At 38.6% G+C, this 21,227-nt stretch overlaps 1 protein-coding gene across 1 annotated transcript; it reads right to left on the bottom strand.

Moving 5' to 3' along the window:
• Window positions 1–347: 347 nt before the first annotated feature.
• Window positions 348–20,556, bottom strand: LOC115918453 (procollagen-lysine,2-oxoglutarate 5-dioxygenase 2-like). The gene is made up of 18 exons (XM_030979279.1): window positions 20,387–20,556; window positions 19,195–19,295; window positions 17,468–17,604; window positions 15,784–15,898; window positions 14,659–14,814; window positions 13,898–13,961; window positions 12,821–12,918; window positions 11,716–11,817; window positions 11,017–11,148; window positions 10,038–10,159; window positions 8,879–8,980; window positions 7,463–7,588; window positions 6,138–6,270; window positions 4,216–4,332; window positions 3,519–3,590; window positions 2,816–2,920; window positions 1,737–1,883; window positions 348–855 (listed from the first exon to the last, which is right to left on the bottom strand). The coding sequence occupies exons 1-18, from the start codon at window positions 20,481–20,483 to the stop codon at window positions 619–621; spliced, it is 2,163 nt and encodes a 720-aa protein (XP_030835139.1). The 5' UTR covers window positions 20,484–20,556; the 3' UTR covers window positions 348–618.
• Window positions 20,557–21,227: the final 671 nt, after the last annotated feature.

The following is a 21,227-nucleotide window of genomic DNA, read 5'->3' as shown; positions in this document are numbered from 1 at the left end:
ATGACTATATGGTCTAGACCTTCAGAGTTGATCTGTCTTTCTGGTTATAAGTTCATACAGTATGTGTTGTTATGTATCTGCCAACAGATGGCAGCAAACAGATATACATAGTGGTGTATCAAGTGAATGTAACACGTCTTGATAGAATAAGTGCATGAACACAATTATCTGCTTCAAGCTACTTGAAAAACGATATTGATCAGATTCTCCTTTTTTTTATATAACAATATTATATACACAAAGAAAAAAAAGAGGAGGCGCGATGGCTCAGAGGTAGAGCAATGGTCTCGTACCAGGAAAGTCTCGGGTTCAAAACCAAGTGAATGCGCTTGTGACCTTTGGTAAGGCATTAATCCTCATTACCAAGTCCCTCAAACAGGACTTAAAGCCGTCAGTCCCCTGGTTGCTTACTTACGAGCATATACATGCTCCCTTTATAGCAGTCGGGTAAAATAATTTTCGATCATCAAAAGAAAAAGTCTGTACATGGATGATTATGAAAAGTATGGGCGATGCATGCAAACTTAACTACAAGTCATCCAAAAACATTAGAAAACAAAAGAAAACTGAAAGAATCATAGTACCAATTTAAAATCTGGGGCCACATTCACGAAACAGTCACAACTCATGTTTTTTTCTTCTTCCATACATCCCATCCCCAAACTTAAACTTGTAATGGTATCTGTGGAACAGACCCCAGTGCCGTGCTGTATAAATTACAGGACTTACCTCATAGTCTGTTTCCCGTTCGTTGAGTGCTACGTTAATGGTGTAGGTAGAAGAGTCGTGATGAGGTCGTAACGAGGCCTGCTCATCCGGTTTGTATCGTACCACAAAATTCATTATCGCATATGCCTGTAGTGTATGATTGGGAGAGAGAAATTAATGAGATGAACATGAGTACATCTCTAATATCTTCCCTATATAATATGCAAACATACAAAATATGCAAAATATGCAAAATCCCCTCTAGTTTCATCTCAAGTCAGCTGGAACAGTATGATCCGTACTCTTTGCAAGATAACCATGAGATGGCAATGTACATTATGCTAGGGTAAAAAGTTGATCGGTCCAATATCAGTTGAATTGTCAATAAAATTGTGCCGCGTCTTATAAAACAAACATCAAAATTATTGTGTAAAGGTGACCTTTAGTTCTCGCAATGATGGAGAAAAGAGATGCCTCAGAACAAAACATAATTTTCACTAAATGTTAAACATTATAAAGAAACAATGTCCCCTAATTAATTATTGTAGAGATTATATAATAGCTGAGCAATAGGCAAAATTATTTAAAAATAATAATAATATTGTGGGTTCCCATAGCGATTAATACATCAACATACTTGCCAACATTTGAAATTCAGAAAAACGGAACGCACATCCCAAATCATGTACTGTACACTGCGACTGCACTGTGCACTGCACATGAGCGATTGTGCTAGCACGATGCGTGCACGCTGTGCGATGCGTGCACGCTGTGCGATGCCTGTGACTGAGGGATTGTGCATGGCACTCTATGGGCACTCTACGCACACTTGGGCTCATTATTACACGCGGCAAATAGAAATCAGCGTGGCGCGCAACAAGCACGCTTCACGCATCTTGCGCAATACAATCCTTCCAGCACTCATCTGATCGAAACTATGGAAAGCCAACTGGTATTTATACTACATGTATAATTCCCCCAAATCGGAACATTGCTTTTGGTTTACAATGACAATGAAAATATCTTACTTTTGAATAATAGCCTGGATAAACGTTTTCGCAGATCGGTACCACATATTCTCTGAGGAAATACAACCAATGCTGCTCAAAACCAATCTGATTCATGTGGATATCACGCGTAGGCACGTTCTCGTATCCACCGTTTAATCTTTTATCCTGGGGGTAAAAAAGAAAAATAAGCAAATGATTAAAGTTAACTTAAAGCCTGTCTGTACTAGTTTGGCCAAGGGGATTAGACCCCCTGCAAGGTCACTGACAGGTGGTTATCTCATCAAGTCAGCTCTCAAATAACATAAGAAAAAGAGAATCATGGGGGACCAAGCGGCACCGATTAGGCATTGTTTGCTATATAGAGGGCGCAAGTAGCTATAAGTAGTGCAGAGGGGCTTTAAATCTCTACCTTTGAGAAGCCATTTACTACTGAATGGTCATATTTCGCAATTCAGGAGCAACCCAGTTCTAATAGGCAATGGGTTTAATATACACATGGCAATGATAAAGTCAGAATTTGGCTGGTTAAACTATAATAAAAATGGGTTAAAATCTCATGTTCTACTTTTACAGTGTAACCTGTCTATAAGGCTACTGTATTTCAAGGGAGACTTATCTTGATATGTCCTCACATACTAGACAGAACGTGAAATATTAAAAATATTGGACCAAAACTTGATGCCAATTCCAACATGTATATTCTCATATCCGTGTGCGCTGCCGTTCACTGGATGTGATGTTCAGCAATGTTCATTTTGATGATTCCTGAACCTTAAAATACATCACTACGTAACCTAATGAACCTTTCCTAATGACTTCAAGATTTCTTTCACACTACATATCACTCTCACTTATCCTGAACTTTGAATTTGCCTTTAACCCTAAAAAAGGCCAACGTTTTAGTGTTAAAACCTCAGTCTCAACAACCAAACCACCAAAAGACCCACAGCAGAATAAACAAGAGATTACAATAACCTGAATGGCCGAGAATTGATTGCATGGAAGTCTGTTTGCAGGTGCGACTGCGGTATGAGCACTCCTTATTTTACACAGAAATGACAACTTTTAAGTTTAATCTAAAAACGAGAACTATTTACCTGATTTCCACCGCCTGACCACTCCCCAAAATGCTCCATTTCTTCTATCAGCTCTTTGGCCCATGTTCTTGACATGAGGGGGAAAGTATACACATCGGTGCATGGCTAGATTAAAAAGGAGAACAAAACAAACAAACAAGATGAGATATTAAAACATTCTGCTGATAAAGGGAGATACATGTATGTGTTGATGAATCAAGAAATTGCAGATTTTGAAAGTGGTTAAAATGGCCAAACTTTCATGCCCCCTCCAAAAAAAAGGTAACTGCCTGCAAAAGGTTCAATACACTGTGTACAAAGTACATTGTGGGTTGCATTATAGATATCTGAATCATTCCCTTAACTTTTAGTTGATAAATTAAGAATCTATAATATCTCATGATATATTGAAAGAGACATTGCACCTGACCAACTTTAAAATGGCATTTTGATAGCTGTGGTCTACGCCCCCCCCCCTTTTATCGCTTCTTTCATCTCACAAAAATGACAAGTTGATTAATTGGTTAAAAAGGCCATGCTGCATCTACCAGTAGTTGCAATGATGTAGCAATGAAGTTCTTTGAAAAAGGACTTTTTTTGGGGGGGGGGGTAATATTGTGCTGTCAAGTTATTGCCTCACATCACTGTGTTTTAATAGAAAAGTCAAGTTGTGTTATGGGAAGGAAATCCACACAAAAGAAAAAAAAGAAGAAACAAAACCTACCATAGTAATGTTATTCCTGTCCATCTCCTTGACTACAAAATAATCAGGAGATAAATATTTGGCTTCCCAATCCTGTCAAAATGAAAAAGATAAAAAAGATAAAAGAAATGATCGGTACTACATTATCGAAGAATAGCAACGAACATATACGTACTAAAGCTTTTCTTTTACACTCTTCAGAAAGCTGAAATCGGACAATATAAGTGGACACTGAAGGAACAAAGATTAAACAAAATACACAGCATGAAAGTATTTTCCTTGTCATCAAAACAAGGAAAGAACTAGATGGACCTTTGACTGCGTGCAGTCGAAAATGATGTCTTTGTCACAGAGCCATTTTTCAAACCAAAAAAGAAGACGTTTTAAAACTCAAGTTTGGTTTTAATCCAAACAGGTTCACAGAAATCGTGATTACAAGCCATTTTGACCATATGTAAAAATAAATGAGTTTCAATAGTCAGAATGTGAATTCCATACATTAATTGTTGCTAGGTAAGACAAACATTGTGGCTTGTCCTACCCAACAACACAGAATGTATGCAATTTGCATTCTGACTATTTAACTGCTATTATTCGTAACAGGTGAATGAAATAATTTATAACGAGGCACTTAACAAAGATTTGCGCATTACATTTTATTACATTACGGAAATAGCTTATTTTTTTAGACCAAATAAAGGTTAGCACAGTTTATTACCTCCTTGTTGTTCCACAGCTCCCACATGTCGTTATGTAGGTGAGTTGTCTCGTAGTTGTCCAAGGTAACGATATGACCATAACTGTCCTCCATGTTTACCACATACAAGAAGATTCCCTGTAAAGTGTGGAAACATGAATAAGTTTCATCATGGAGGCTGTTCACACCGGCAGAGATAGCGCGCGCTAGACCGCGCTATCTCTGCGATGTGGAAGGTACACCTCGTTTCGGTCCGCCCAACAGCAAGCCACGGCGAGCCAAAACGGTGAGCCACTGGAGCACCTCTTGGGGGTGGTCCATGAGAGAGAGTGCGGTCTAGCACGTGCTAGAAAAAAGGGGGTGCTACGATAGACCGCGCTATCTCATTGCGGTGTGAACAGCCTCATGGACTACTTCGAAGGACAGACAGATATATCTACAGAATGGTCGGTAAATAAAAACAATTATAAAATGGCTCTAGTATTTTAAGCATCGTGATTGGTCAATACGCGTCACATGACATGCACAAATTTTTGATGCATGCACGATTTTGCCCCCAAAAAGCGCAAAAAAAGTTATATTGCACGTTACCATGGATATCCAGCACGTATGTGTAGTACGCTCCTTCGAGTGCATTGTAGGCTATGCATAGCTAATATTGTACGCTCCAGATCCACCACGATCCCCAGCGCAGCGTATATACGCGTAGCTCAGCTATAGCGAGCTAGCGTGTAGTGGGGTATTATTAGAAAGCAAATTTTTATTTTACTTTTAGGCCTGTTTTGACTTTTGGATTTTATAATGAAGCTAGGAATTTCAGCTGTCTGATGTAGACTCGTCTCTAGACCCCCTATGGATTTTATTTTTAATCAAGACAATAAATCCCGTGGACTTTTTGGTAAGCGTGCTAGCTCTAGTCTAGAACCAACATTAAACATAACTCTAGATCGAACTCTCGTAGACTCTAACTTAAGATCTAAACTTTTGATTTGTGTCGCTATTTTATAAAACAAATAATGCACTTGACCCTGTTGTGCGAAACGTAAATGCAGTGTTCGCTCGGTTTCTTCAGATGGTGCTCACTGTGAACTCGCCACAAAGCGGCTTGTTGCACAGAGCGGCACCAGTCTAAAGAAACCTCGCGTGTAGGGCATTTACCGATATTGCACGCTGGGACGTGCGTTATTTGTATATCATTATCTACTTTTTAGGTTGAGGCAGGCATTTTCATCCACAAAAGGGTCAGCATATGAAAGTAAATGCTGATTTCATACCTGACTGTAGTCATAATAGCAAAGAGTGATTTACAGTAAAGTAAATAAGTTCAATGATTTGGGATAAAAATGATGGAACGCCGGGAGGATTACAGCACAGCAGAACTGAGTGCTTTACATGAAACCATCATTATCATAATCATTATCACTATCAGTTTGTTTATTAGACTTAATATCAATTCATCTATTTGATAAAATTGATATGATATGATATTGGTCAAATTAAATATGTTACATTTGTTTATCAATACAAAGTATACCAAAATTAATTAATCCTGACCCACAAGAACTACAAAACAATTGTCTTTTTAACCTCTAATATAAGCTTTACATTCCTTTAATTGGCAACATATTTGATAGATTCAAATTCATTGTTTTTCAATCAAAATTCAATCAAAATCTTCACGTTTTGACAACATTCTTTCCCACTTATATTGTTTTCAGAGACATTACATTTGATTTCAACAAGGTAGCAATAAAAAAAAATACCACGGTTGCCAATTTGAAAGACAATATCATAATAATAATAATAATAATAATAATATTCCGTTTTTACATATAGCGCTCAATACATTGATCCAATGATGTGATCAATGTGATCAATCTAGAACTAAATATGAATCCTGTCCTGTAAAGGCTTAAAACCGTTCTGGATCTCGAATTACTTACCTTGCTTCTCAGATCCATACATATGGCCATGTCTGTGTCTAGATCCTCGATCTCAAAATTAGGTTTATAGGTCTTCACCATTTCTCCTTTCGCCAAGTAAACATTGTTGATGTATGGGACATTCCAGACTCCCCTGGAAACAAAGCAAAATGCAGAGTGGGTCAAAGAAAGAAAGAGGTACAAACGGTTAGCAGGAGACCCCACTTTTGCTCCAGGAACATTTGCTCACTGTTTTATTTCAGTACAGTATATAAAATAAAATGTCTCCCAATAGACGATAGCATGCAATGTGTCTTGTAGAACATTTAAAATTAAAAATTTAATATTTATTCATTTCACTTGACAAAAGAGAATCAACATGTACAACATTCAAATATACAGTGAAATCAAACAAGATGAGACAAAACAAAACCATATAAAACAAAGCATTTACAATATATGAATAATATAAATACAGAGTAGAAAAAAAATACAAGATAGAGAACAGGGCAAATGAAGACCAGCATTAAAGATTAAAAATCTTAATCATGCCGACTCTAGCAGAAAGGAAAAGAAGCAGAGGGGGATAATATAATTTGAGATAGGTTGTTGCATTTTTCAAGAAAAAAATTGGCAAATAGTAGAAGGACTAGAGCCTAGAGACATATGATCATTACCCCTTTATTTCAATCTAAACATGAAAATCTCTTGATATAACGATTGGCTAACAGTTCTTCATGGTTTCACTAAGCATCTTCAAATGGTCAAATCAAGATCATTTTTTCTTTCTTATCATTTTTGAAAGAAATATGTGGAAAGAGACATTTGCCATAAGGGACACGTTGCACGGAATCGCCCTCGTTCAAAGTAAAACTCAATATAGTTTTCGCTCAGTTCCTTTTCCACAGAATTTATCTTACAATCTCGCTACTTTCAAGTGACTCGGTAAAATTGCCTTAGATTCTGAAACAAAACCTGGATTCAGCTCATGCTGCAATCATTATTATAAACCTTTAGGTCAGTCAGGAATCCCATGACTTTTATAAGCCAATCGCCTGTCTGATTATCAAGATATTTATGATTGGAACAGATTGGAACAGTTTCCGAACAGTCTTTTATTACACTACAGTCTATCAGGGAAAATGAGAATGGTTAAATCGGTCGCTCCAAGATTTTTATTTTTTTGAGGCACTTCTTGATCATTTTGAAGCGCAATTTGTTTAGGGCTTCAATATTACACCATACCATAAACTCTGATAACACGTAGGGCCATGCATCTCAGAGTTATCATTGTTTAACGATGCCTTTAAGAAGACATTTGAGGAGAATATTTCCTTGAGGCTCACCTTCTGTTTCTCCTGACCAGGTCTACGTAGTCTTCAGAGCGAGCGTAGTAGCCCTGGCTGTTCAGGTCACCCCAGAAGTTTGACCATAGCTTACCCTGCTTGGAGACCACCGGTGCTACGATTTGCCTGTTCCAAAATAAGTTATGTCAACAATCATTTCTCAGCTCACCTGAAGATCATCCCGACCCCCCCCCCCACTCAGTGTTATTTAGGGTACGCATAGGCGTGTTTCCTCTTTTTGAAAACACCCCCTAAGTCCGGTGTGTAAAGTCAATTTTGTGTATGTCAAACCGGACTTTGGTGCGTGAAAAGTACCCCTTTACCAGACATTTTGGTAACAATTAAACACGCATGCGGTCATTCCAACCCCAGAGTGGGGGGGGGGGGGGCTGGGAAGATCATTAGCCTGGTAGAAATGACCTGATAAAGGTCACGATACCATCATAAGTAAAAGTTTGTGACATCCCATAGAAATACTTGTTCATTAAAATGCATGCAATCCATGGGATATCAGCGAGACTGCACTACATGCGCTCTCTCTATAGCAAACAATACCTAAGCGGTACCCATCGTTCCCTTATGGTCCCCTTTTGCTTACATGTATGTTAATTGAGAGCTGATTTGATGAGATAACCACCTGCCAGTGCTACACAGGGCTCAGGTCTAATCCCTCCTGGCCAAACTAGTGCAGATAGCCATAGGCTTTAAGATGGTTTCAGGAAACACTGTCCAATTTTCATTATGTATACAATCAATAAAATTGACTGTTTTCATTCAGTGGTCACTTCCTAAATCTACAATGAGAATTCATACATATTCCAACGCAACTCAAAACCAAGTATATATGCAGCCCTTTTAGGTATTCAGAAAGATGAATTTAAGTGACTGCCTTTAGAAACAGGATGTTTATTTCAAAGAAATGAGCAAAAAAAAATGTGCACAGAATGCATAGTTTCAAAACAGCACGACCCATAAACCTCTTCCAGTTCAACCAAAAAAAGTAATATATGATGTAAATACTTGGCAGTTGAAAAAACTACTGTCAAGCACTGTACAGATAGGACTATACATGTAGGTACTATTTATAACATAGAAATGTATTTTTGAGCAGAATTATTGTAATCTTTTATAATAAAAATTGAGTTCTCTTAAAGGGGGTGTAGCATGGAAAATACTGGTTAACGCCATCTACTACTTCTTTCGGACAACTTCACGTAAACGAATCGACTTGATGAGGAACTGTATATTTTGTCTGCTTTCTTTGTCCGTTATGTTCATAGTGATTAATACCCGATAGGCCCCAGAGTCAGGCCACAGGAAAGACACGTAGTCTCGTCATGCTACACCCCTTTTAATCTATAACAATAAAAAAGCTGAGAATGAATGAACGAACGAATGTTTAGAATGTAAACCTACTTGTTGGTTTCCATGAGGAGTCTAAGGACATCAGGATTGGTGAGCTGTACATCTGAATCCACAGAGAAATAATAATCACATTCCATGCTCATACAATGATCCCTAGAACAACCAAAGATATGGAAAGGATTATTAGTTAAAGTGACTCGGTAACATTGCCTCAGATTCTGAAACAAAATCCTGGACTTACATGTGTAACTCATGCTGCAATCATAATTATATACCTTTAGGTCAGTCAGGAATCCCATGACTTTTTCAAGCCGATCGCCTGCCTAGTTATCTAGATATTTATGATTGGAAATCAAAATCAAATTTTGAGTTTTCCTAACGGTTTTTATAACACTACAGGCTATTGGCGAAAATGATTATGGTAAAACCGGTCACTCAAAGATTTTTACTTTTTTGAGGCACTTCATGATCATTTTGAAGCGCAATTGTTTTAGGGCTTCAATATTACACCATATCACAGACACTGATAACACGTAGGGCCATGCATCTCAGATTTAACATTGTTAAACGATCCCTTTAAAACAATCATTGCAAAAGTATGATTTTCAAGGTTTTATCATTGGCTTATGAAGATACAGTCAAACCTGTCTACATTGGCCATGCACTTGGTCTTCCTGAAGAGAGAAATTGTCTAGAACCTGTCTAGGAAGGCTACTTGTCTGCAGGGGCCACTTTTCTGTTTCTATTGGATGGCCATTATAATAAGACAACTTCAACTGTAAAGTCACAAAGTGGCTGAATTATTAATCACTTTTTTCTGTGTGTATAAATTTTTTTTGGGTCAAATTATACCCTCAAATTTGACAATTACCCCCACAACAGTTGGTCCTCAAAAAAGAAAATTGCCCCGTAGGAAGACAACTGCTCCTACTACAAATGCTTCGCAAACAATATTTTTTTCATGGTGTTTTTTCTTTGTTTCTTTTTAGTTTGTTTCGTTTTCTGAATATCGTAGCAAAATTGATGTCAGCGGAGCAATTGTCGTCGGAGCAACTGTCGACGGGGTAACTGTCGGCGGAGCATTTGACGTTGAGGCAAATGTCGCAGGGCAGTTTTGGAGAGCATTTGTCGCCAGAGTAATCGTTGCCAGAGCATATGTCGGGTTACCCGTTAAGTTATGGTAATCTAAAGATTACTGAGAATTACTCACACTCCACGGTTCCTTCCCTTAGCATCACCTAACATCTCTGCAGGAAGGATGATCTTAATGCTGTTGTACAGAGGACCCTTTTCTTCTCTGAACTTTTCAAGCATGTGATAATGGAACATTGCCTGTGGGTGAAGAAAATCATATTACAAGACGGGTTCTAGATTTAAGCAATTGGAATGGTCAATTGACATCACATGGGCATGTATTAGTTCTTCCCATCGTGCAAAACATCTCCCATCAAAAATTAATAACACACGCTCGATACCTGCCGATATCGCTTTCACGCAATTCAGCCAAATTTAATTTGTGCATAATTTTCAATATCTAGATCTAGAATATTCTAGACCTAGATCTAGTTAGATCTAACTTAGATCTAGATCTAATCTATCTATTCTCTAAATCTAGACTATATTGCAAGAAAGTATTGCCGACCCGTCTTATAAAACAAATAATGCATAACAAATAATGGATAATAAATATGGAATGATTGGTTCTATTGGTTTAAATTGTTTCATTACATTAATAGCAGAAAGAATATTGCTCAGGAAGAGGGGAGAGATAGAAAGAGAAAGATGGATAAGAGTAGGAGGTGGATGAAAGAGATGGGAAAAGAAAAAGGAGGCAGAGAATGGGAGAGAATAAAGGGAAAGATGGTGAGAGAAAGAGGAGAGAGATAGAGAGAAACAAAAAGACGGGAGAGAGAGAAAATGAGCGAGAGAGTGAGACATAAAGACAGATAGAGAGAGAGAGAGAGAGAGAGTGCGAGGAAATAGCTAGATGAAAATGAAAAAGAGTGATGGAAAGAGAGGAGGGAATGAGAAAGAAAGAGAAAGAGAAAGAGAAAGAAAGAGAAAGAGAAAGAGAAAGAGAAAGAGAAAGAGAAAGATGGATAAGAGCAGGAGGTGGATGAAAGAGATGAGATGTTTTAAAATTTGAATATGTTAGTAAACCGGTCTTCTGACTTGACATTAATGCTTACCCTGTTATGAATAAAGATGTCTATTTTGTTCTTGGGGTAGTTGAGTTTGGTAAGGAGGTCCAGGAATTCTGCAAAGAACGGGGTGGGGACACCAACGAAGATGGCTATCACTACAGAAGGATAATCCTCAACCTGTTACGAGAGATATTAAAACAAACATTTGTCAATAGATGATTATTGTAATGTACCGGTAATCAAATTTAATGCATAAATCTTTGTTAAATGCCATGTTACAAATTATTTCAATCACCTGTTAAGAATAATTGTATTTCAATGGTCAGAATGCAAATTGTATACATTAATTGTTGCTAGGTAGGACAAAAATTATGGTTTGTCCCACCTAATAACACAGAATGTATGCAATTCACATCATGACTATTGAATTACAGTAGTGAAAAAGGGTTAGTTTTTTTTTTTTTTTTTAAACTTATGATTCCACAGTAAACATGAACAAAATATATAGGTGTGCTACCATTCAGGCCTAAGGCTTGATTTGCCAGCAGACCTCCGTTATAACTATCAGTACAAAATAAGAAGGGAGAGAGAGTAAATTGCCTTGCAAAGAATGAAAGAGCAAAGGAGGGAAAGAGCAAAGAAGGGAAAGAGGGAAAGAGGGATAGAAGGAGAGAGGGAGAGAGGGAGAGAGGGAGAGAGAGAGAGAGAGAGAGATGAGGGGAAAGAAGGAGAAAATATCCTTACTGGTAATCCTTGGAGGTCAAAGGTATCTAGGTCACAGTTCTGACATCCCCCATCAAAGGTCCACTTATTGGGTAAGTAGTTGCCAAGATGATTTAAGTACACCTACAAAACGAAAGAAGGTGAATACAGAGACATTAAGTGCATAAGAATGTATATGGTATTGTACGTTGTCTAAATATCAACATGTTTTACTATTGAATTCACCATTCCGATGATACATGAGCTATCTGAATACCGTAGGCAATGGGTTTAATAAGACTGCTAGGAATAACACAAGCATATTAAGGCCTGGTCCCGTTGCATAAAACTTACCATGGATGATAACTTTGCCATCAATGGCAACTACCATGGTAACAGGGCTCAACAGCCAATCAAAATCAAGGTTTCCATGGTAGTTACCATTGATGGCAAAGTTACCATCAATGATAAATTTTACGCAATGGGACCCTGGTGTGGATGCCTTGGCAGTGTCTTCCATTCCAGGCCTTCGGAAACAACTTCACAGCTCCAAGACCCCCCAAGCATCGGGGGAGTACATGAAACCTGAACAATAGTTTAGTAAAATAATGAATTAGTTGACACTGCTGTACATTCTCCACGGAAGCCAGAAGAAAGCTTGTCTTATCCAGTATCGTATCTGCGCATGTCCTGACCTGTTCAGTGTGAGAGGAAGGTCGCCCTCTACTGTTGAACGTTGTATTTGCGGTAAGGTCACTTGAGGTCACACCTGAACAAGGCTAGACAGGGTTATATGTATTATTAAAGGCATCGTTTAACAATGTTTAATCTGAGATGCACTGCCCTACGTGTTATCAGAGTCTGTGATATGGTGTAATTGAACCCCTAAAAAATTGCGCTTCAAAATGATCATAAGTGCCTCAAAAAAGTAAAAATCTTTGAGTGACCGGTTTTACCATACTCATTTTCCCCAATAGACTGTAGTGTTATAAAAACTGAAACTTCGATTTTTAATTATAAATATCTTGATAATTCCTGACTGAACTAAAGGTTTATAATTATGATTGCAGCATGAGCTAAATCCAGGATTTGTTTCAGAATCTGAGGCAATGTAACCGAGCCACTTTAAGTCATTTGCTTTTCTTACCTTGGTAGGTCCATTGCCATGAAGAACACAGGGTACTGTGTTATACTTTGTGTTGTGAAGAAGATTGTTTCCCCCTTCAAACCTCAGCGTTATATCAGCTGGATTAAAAAAAGAAGAAAGGATATGGGTGTATACATACATACCTACAAAGATGCATGGAAGTACACATATTCATGTATCAAATGGTGAAGATGTTCTTAAATTAACCTTTTGTTTGTGTGTGTTCCCAGCACAAGGTTAAATTTTCTTTTATTTTGGCCTCCTATTAAAAAAATATGTTCTGTTCTCATAACAATGGTAGACCATTCATCAGAAGGAAACAAATTTAGTTCATGTAGATCCCATATATCACTGTAAGACAAGAAATGCAAACAGCACTGTCAAATATTTAAAAATAAATAAACTGCAAGATGAAAAAAAGCGAATAAGTTTAAAATAAACAACCATCCCCTCCACCATTGTCTAGGTTTAGGGTGGTCTGGGCCCTCTTGCATAAAAGTCAAGTCGCAATTAACCGCAACTCAGATCAAACGCAAACATCATACGCAACTTGCATAAAGAGAGCTACAATTGAAAATGCATAAAGATGCGTTTACGCAATGGGCTTGCAATCTTGGGATTGGTTTTCAGAGTTACGTTTAAATGCAAATCTTTAAGCAAGAGGGCCCTGCTCCTGTAATCATTGGGCGCGTTCATGCTTGATTTTGAAGGCAGAATGAGCGATTTGTAACGCTCATCGTAAACGCTCATCGTAATCGCAGTTCCACTGTGCACTGTTCATGCTCACTTCTCCAGGCAATTCTCCTTGGGTGGCCTTCAGCTGGATTCGCAAACCTGTGTGCGCATGCTACGTAGACCCACTAGAGGTCAGTGCGTTGACCCCATTTAAACGTGTTTACAAATTGTAAACGCATCTTTTTGTGAGTTTACGATCGGCGATCGTGATCGCCGTTTTTTCGGTGATTCTACAAAAGTGAGCATGAACGCAATTGTGTTTTAAACTAAACGCGTAACAGATGCCTGATTCTGGCCGTCAAAATCAAGTATGAACGCGCCCTTAGAAGCTCAGGTACATACCTCTTGCCCCATTGATATTCTGGAATATAACAGCAGGATTATCCAACTTGATATTCCACTTATGCTGCAGAAGACAAAATATTAACAAGAATAAATCTCAATTATTTAAACATATTTGTGGCTTACACCCAGTAAATAAGATTGATTGATCGATCTGTATTGAAAAATAAGTCAGAAAAAATCTTGGAACCAGCTGGGACTTGAACCTGCACCTACTGCTTGCCAGGCAGCGACCCTACTACCAGGCCATCATTGGTTAATGGCACAGTCACAATGAACTAGAAACAAATACCAAGCTCTCCTGATTCATTCTGACTTATTAATATTCATTAGTCTGCCATAGGATAATAACTTTTATAAATGTAATGCTTACTGGGAGAAATTTCAATTATTTAAACATATTAGTGGCTTTTTTTCCTGACTTGTTTTTCAATACAGATCGATCAATCGATCTTATTTACTGGGTGTAAGCCACTGTTTGCTCTCACCATTATGAACTGTAGATAAAATGAATTCCTTCAATAATGAGTTATCCAAAAATTTAAATTCTATAGATTTGTGACCAGTGGCATGAATGCCATCCTAAAAGTCCAACTTAGAGTCGATCTTAGTCTTTGTGGAACACCCCCCCCCCCCCAAGAACAAATAGGAAGCGGGAGAATTTTTCTACATGTACCTGTATTTTGAGAAGATATTCTCTCTCTATATCTTTACATCATAGCTGTTTTAAAAAAAAAAAAAATCAATATATCCTTTCTTACCCTTTCTGCAAGGTAGAGTTCTGTAAAGAAGAGCTGGTCATCAGCTATATCTTCTATTGGTTTGTACGAGAGGGCCTTGTAGATGTAGGGAGCGTAGCCCATGTAGAGTCCAGAGCAAAGATACGGGTAGCCATTTTCAACTTTAGGATACTTATCCTAAAGGGGGGGAAAAGAGAGAAGAGTGAAGAAAATGTAGTCGCGCCGCGGCACTAATGTCTTTTGGCAAGACATTGATCTACATTTGCCACACTCAACCCAGGTGATGTAAATGGGTGCCTGGCAAGAATTAATTCCTTGAAATACTAGAGCGCAGTAATGGCCACCTTGCTAAAGCCAGGGTAATAATCGGGGCAGGGCAAGCAAAGTCACAACGTGAGGGACATGTGCGCTATTTAAGAAGGCACACTTATTATTATTATGATATCAAAAGTGGTTATAAGAGCGAAAGCGAAATAGAGTTAAGAGGGAGAGAGAGAGGGAGGGAGGGAAGAGAGGAGGGAGGGAGAGAGAGAGAGAGAGAGAGAGGGGAAGAGAGAGAGAGAGAATGATTAAAGAAAGAAACGAGAGGGAGAAGAAAAAAGGGGAAAAGAAAATCATGCATGACCATTGTTTTCTGCGTTTACTTGTTTGATACCATTTTCTCTGACAAGACCTACAATCAACCACCAATAAGCCAAACAAGGTTCTGTTGATTAGCCCTCACTTGAGAGGTCTTTTTGTCAGTCTACCTGACCTTTCACTTTCAAGCAATTTACAATGATTTCCAAGTAAGTTCAAGAATAATTTCATCAATAAGGATACTGTTTACAGCATGACACTGGAAATGAAATTTCAGGATAACTTTTCTTCCATCAAGTGGCAACCTCTACGGAGATTATAACCATGAACCACTTGTTATTTCTTTTTTGAACATGACGCAAAGACTTTCAGGGAATTGGCCCCAAGAACGATTTCCATACCTCATTATAAGATATCAAAGTCAAATTGCCATCGTAATATTTGCAAATTTCGAAGGGTGATGCCCAAGGCTATTGCATTGATTTTTTTTTCTTCCTCAGAGACTTTGCGATGGTGTAATTTGCGGAGACTAAAATGGTTTTGTAGTATCATGCAAAATATATTTACAGCAAGACTTTTTTCAGGCCAGATGTACGTCTCAGCCGAGAAGAGTAGATTGATCTGGTATGCTTTGAACTTCCTCAGCATCTCATCAGCATCAGCCAGGAAAAGGACATCATAACTATAAAAAAAAAACAAGTACAGAGGGAAGCAAGATATTTATTTATTCAATGTTTACAAACATATAATTTGAGTTTTGGACTGTAGCAAATTTACAAGCATGAACATTGGATCTGATTATGGCCCTGCAGAAAGGTTAAGGTTTTTTTTTTATGGAGATCAAAAGTTTACCTCTCAAAGAATGATGAAGGGAATTTGAATCCCTAAAAGTACCGTAAATACAAGATTAATAATTCTAAACAAATCACAAATAACAAACCCAGAAAAAAGGCATTGAATTTGTCACAGAGACGAATTAGTTGATCTGCCGCTTTGATCGAGACATAACATATGTAGAACCTCAATGGGAGATTAGCCTTTAAAAAAAAAATCCCATTCTCCACTCATATAACACGCCTATGTACTAGCTCATTAGGGTATTCGTTACACTACACGGCCGATTATCTAATAACACGCAGTCAAAGAGAAATTCAGACTTTGAAAAAAAATTGCATCTTCCATTCATATTGATTCATTGAATTTTACATGAATGCGATGACTTGTCAGTTATGAAAGGCAGGCTTTGATATCTACTCAATCTATCAAACAGTACAAAATCTAGCTGAACAATATGATTTATGGGCATATGGTTGGTTCTATGGTTGTGGTTAACAGCTTAAGTGTATTAATTGGATTTACCACATTCAGATTCTGAATATTGGCAGCGAACTGAATCGTATTGAAAAGGATGCAATATTCCCCCTCTCTCTCTTTCTCTCTTGCATTGGACCCACTGGACTTTGAAAAAACGACAAAGCATTCTAACAGCAAATGTGATACATGAAATCGCATCTCCAATTCATATCCTATCAGAACATGAAAGAAAAATTGGGGGTCAACAGCCATTCTGAAGAGTTATAGCTGATTCAAAATAGGTACTTTTTTTACCACTTTTGGCAATTTTTGCATTTGCGGGTGGGCATCAGTTTTGAGGTTTAACAAACATCTACGAGCTAAATTTAGATCAATAATTGCTAAAAGTGATTTGAAATTGCTAAGAATAGTATCAGCAACACAATACAAGTGAAACAAATTGAATCAATACATTCAGTAAGAACGGATCACGCAAAAATGCCGCACATGCGTCTACGCGCGCATATTAATTTTTTTCTTCTTAAAGGTCTGAAACCTCATGGCAGCCCTAGCCATTGATATTTTCCCCCTCAAGCCACCAATGTTCCGTATATGCACCAAGGGTGATATGCACGGCCCAGAACACCAATGGCACAGCTTCTTGAAGATTCTTGAACTGCAGCCGATCGGTACATGGCAGTGAACTCACCAGGGGAAAAAAAGAAGAAATCAAAAATTGATTTTTTTTTTTTGAGGGGGGGGGGGGGGGATTGGGGCTGCTTTTCAAGCTTGCTTGCATGAAAATAACACTAATTAATTTGTTTTGCATTGAATTCTATGCAGATTTGGGGGGGGGGGGGGGCTCTTTTATGACTTTCGGGGGCTCTTTTTGGCATTGTGGGGGCAAATTCACCCCAAGTCCCCTTGTATTTTTCCCCTGACATAGCAGTGAACTCACCTGTCTGTGAACATGATGACAAGATCTTCATCGTCCTTGTACTGGGTCAGAGCCTCCCTCAAGAGGTTGATCTTGAATCCGCCACCAGGACCACGCTCGATATCACCTCCTTTCCATTCTTGGTCCATGCCTACCACCTACATGTAGCATGCATAGAGAGAGATTTGAGGAAGGGGGGGGGGGTTGAGATGGAGAGAAAGGGGGAGGGAAGGAGGGAGAGGGAAGGAGGGAGAGGGGAAGGAGGAAATAAAAAGAGGAAATAAAAAGAGGAGATAAAAAAAAGGAAATTAAAAAAAAAGGAAACGTGGAGGAAAGAGATAGGGAGAGGAAATAGATAGGGAGAGGAGAGAGAGAGGGAGAAGGAGAGGAGAGAGAGAGAGGGGAGACGGAGAGGGGGGAGAGGAGAGAGAGAGAGAGAGAGAGTGAGAGAGAGAGGAGAGACAGAGAGGAGAGAGAGGGAGAGAGAGAGAGAGAGAGAGAGATAGGGAGAAGGGAGGAGATTATGGAAAGAGACGGAGAGGGGATGAGAGGAGACAGAGAAATATAGGAGGAAAGGGGAATAAAAGGGGAAGTAAAGATAGGGAAAGGGAAAGGTAGGAAAGAGGGAAGGGAAGGATATAGGGAGAGTAAGAGAGGGTGAGAAATGGAGAGAGTAACAGAGGGAGGGATATAGAGAGAGAGAGAGATAGGAGAAGGAGATAAGGTGAGAGAGAGAGAGAGAGAGAGAGAGGGGGAGACAAAAGAAAGAAATATAAGCTGAATGTATGAAAAGTATTAAGGGAAAATTATCAACAGCCACAACAGTAAATCTATCATTACACCTTTATTCAGGATTTCTAATTCAGTTTGGATCCCTTCTTCAAACTACACAATTTTTTCATTCACAGGTACAAATCAATACTGGTATGTACTTTTAAGCTCCACAAGTTTACTTGAATGGATTCTTGATAATGTTCAATTACACTTAACAAAAAACAAAAACAAAATCAAAACTAACATTGAACATGAGACACTACACTTTCAAAAACAAAATAAAAACTAACATTGGACATGAGAGACTAGACCACCTACTTCCTGTCTGTGACTGTTCAACCTCCATACTTTTGTCTGCCTATTAAAAAGCCTACTGACAATAAAAGCCTTTACACCAGCTCGGTGACTTCCTGCCTTCGCAGGTGATTATCTTCTTTCCTCCTACTGAATGGAATACAAACAATGCCCCAGCCACACCGACAAAGTCCAACAACAGACCGACTAGGCGACACCACACCAACCAAAGACCTGTACATTACCCCACAAATGGCTAAGAATCAGACTGTTTTAGGTCGGTTTTGCTGTGTGACTGAGGCATACATAGCATTCTAACCATGGAAACTACCAAATATATTGAAAGTACACGTGTATCTATCAGTTTTAGAAAAAAGGCATTTTGGTCTATATTTTATGCAAGTTCTTTTTTGGCTTACTGAAGTAAAAATGATGTTTCAGCCAGGCAATTCTGATGTTTTCCTTTGTTTGTGTTCTTTTTTTCTTTCTTTTAAAAAGCAATTCTTTAAGCTATGGTCAGAATCCAAAAAAGTAGCCTGCTCGGCGGCCGGGCGGCGAACGCTTTCCGCCCATTTTTTTTGTTCAGGGGAGGGGCTCATGGCCCCCAAGCAATGCACATGGATGCAATATATATTTTGAAATGTTTTTTTAAAGGTCTATTTGGACTAATTCATCCTTACCTTGACATTGATTCCGAACGCCTCGGCGGAATCCATGTATCTTCTGAAAGCATCTGTTTCCTTGGTTGCTACAGTAACCACCAGAAGCTTTCCATATTTACCTGAAAGTGAAGAAAGTCACCACATAAAATTAATTTTCCTTTTCATTGATCCTTAGCAAAGTGTGAAATTAAAAGAGGAACTATTAGGTGGAGGGTTGCACAAATAAAAATACAATGCAACTGTAGATCCAAATAAATTCAATTACAATCCAATAAAATGGTTTCTACTTTCTTGTCCCTGTCAGCCTAGCTTTTAATATTCACCATACTCATTTGCTAGGTCTAATTTATTCTTCTTTTCTCTTTCTTCTTCTCCTCCTCCTCCCCCTCCTCCTCCTTCCTCTTCTTCTTCTTCTCCTCCTTCTCCCCTTCCTCTTCCTCCTCCTAGCTCCTTCTTCTTCCTCTTCTTCTCCTCCCCCTCTTCTTCCTCTTCTCCTCCCCCTCCTCCTTCTCCTTCTCCTTCTTCTTCTCCTTCTTCTTCTTCTTCTTCTTCTTCTTCTTCTCCTCCTTCCTCCTCCTCCTTCTCCTTCTTCTTCTTCTTCAGCATTTTTAGTCTCCAGCTCGTGCTACTATTCATTTATAAGTGCTATCATGCCTGCCTTGCCCTTGAAATTGAAAGTGTGTTGCATACTTATCCATTCATGGCCGTGGTCATTCATCCATTCATTCATTTCATTCATTTATTTTTATATTTTATTTTATTTTATTTTTATATTTTATTTTATTTTTATATTTTATTTTTTTCATTCATTTTATTTTTTTTCCATTCATTCATTCATTTGATTCACAATCACCTTTGGCTTTGCCACATATTTGGTGATTTATCAGTTTTATCACAAACCAAAAAAAAAATGATACCCTGGATTGATTTTGCAACAGCAGATCAATTGAATGAGAGACGAATTAAAACCACTTCCTGAAAGTAAGAGTTGACATACACCTGTTTATCTTCAATTCATCAGATCAGAGGGCTACGTGCATTACGAGACGAGGTCAATGGCCTATGCCCGGAGCCGCGGCGCACTCATCAACTAATTTACGCTGCGAATGTTAAAAACAAAAGCTGATTTGTACGGACGAAATGCATCATGTTTTCACACATTTGAAAGATTCGGTTAGTCATCGTAATAATATTACACGGATATAATTACCTTCTTTTTCTGAACCCGAGAGAGCAACATCGGAGAAAGACAGCAAAGTGATGAAAATGATGACGGAAGTTAATGCTACGTGGCAGATCCCCGCCATTTTGATGTCAGCGTGAGTTGGTTTCGAAAATTCGGGACTGTACTGATATTTGACCCACGTAGCTTTTCGGCTTACGATGCGTCGATGACAGCTACTAGGTTTGTTGTCATTTTACACCTGACCAAACTTGGATGTGGTCGAAAGATGGCGCTGGTTCACCAGTGACTAGTTTCAGATCCACGATGAAATTGAGAGTCGATTAGTATCAATCCATCTGCTTGCATCTTTTTCGTTTGTCTCCCTCTGTAAAATTCGCCTTTGAAAAATGTGCCTATATATTTCAAACGTTTTGCATCGGCAATTTTTGTGTAAGGCCTTTAGGTTTGCCATTCTTCACCTCTTTTCTCAGAACCCCCTCCTCCCCCTTTCGCTCACTTTCTCTCTCTCTCTCTCTCTCTCTCTCTCTCTCTCTCTCTCATTCTCTCATTCTCTTTCTCTCTGTCTCTCTTTTCATCTCCCCCTCTCTTTATCTCTTCCCCCTCCGTCTCTCTTTTCTTCCTTTCCCCTCGATGAATTAGGCTACTGTAGAAGAATATTTTCATACTGACCAAGCCGATAAAAATTAATACATGTTCACATAATACGAAGGCCTAATGATGATAATACCTGTTGAAGGGGGGGGGGGGGGTAGGCAAATGTTTCGTGATTATCATGTATGCATATAGACAAGGGGGTGGACATTCCTTCGTCTATGTCTTTGAACTTTAACTTAGAGATCAGGCATATCGTATTACACACAATTCA

The sequence above is a fragment of the Strongylocentrotus purpuratus genome, unplaced genomic scaffold, assembly GCF_000002235.5.
Source record: "Strongylocentrotus purpuratus isolate Spur 01 unplaced genomic scaffold, Spur_5.0 spur5_contig_816, whole genome shotgun sequence".
In the NCBI taxonomy this organism is placed as follows: Eukaryota; Metazoa; Echinodermata; class Echinoidea; order Camarodonta; family Strongylocentrotidae; genus Strongylocentrotus; species Strongylocentrotus purpuratus.
This window is presented reverse-complemented; position numbering and strand designations above follow the sequence as displayed.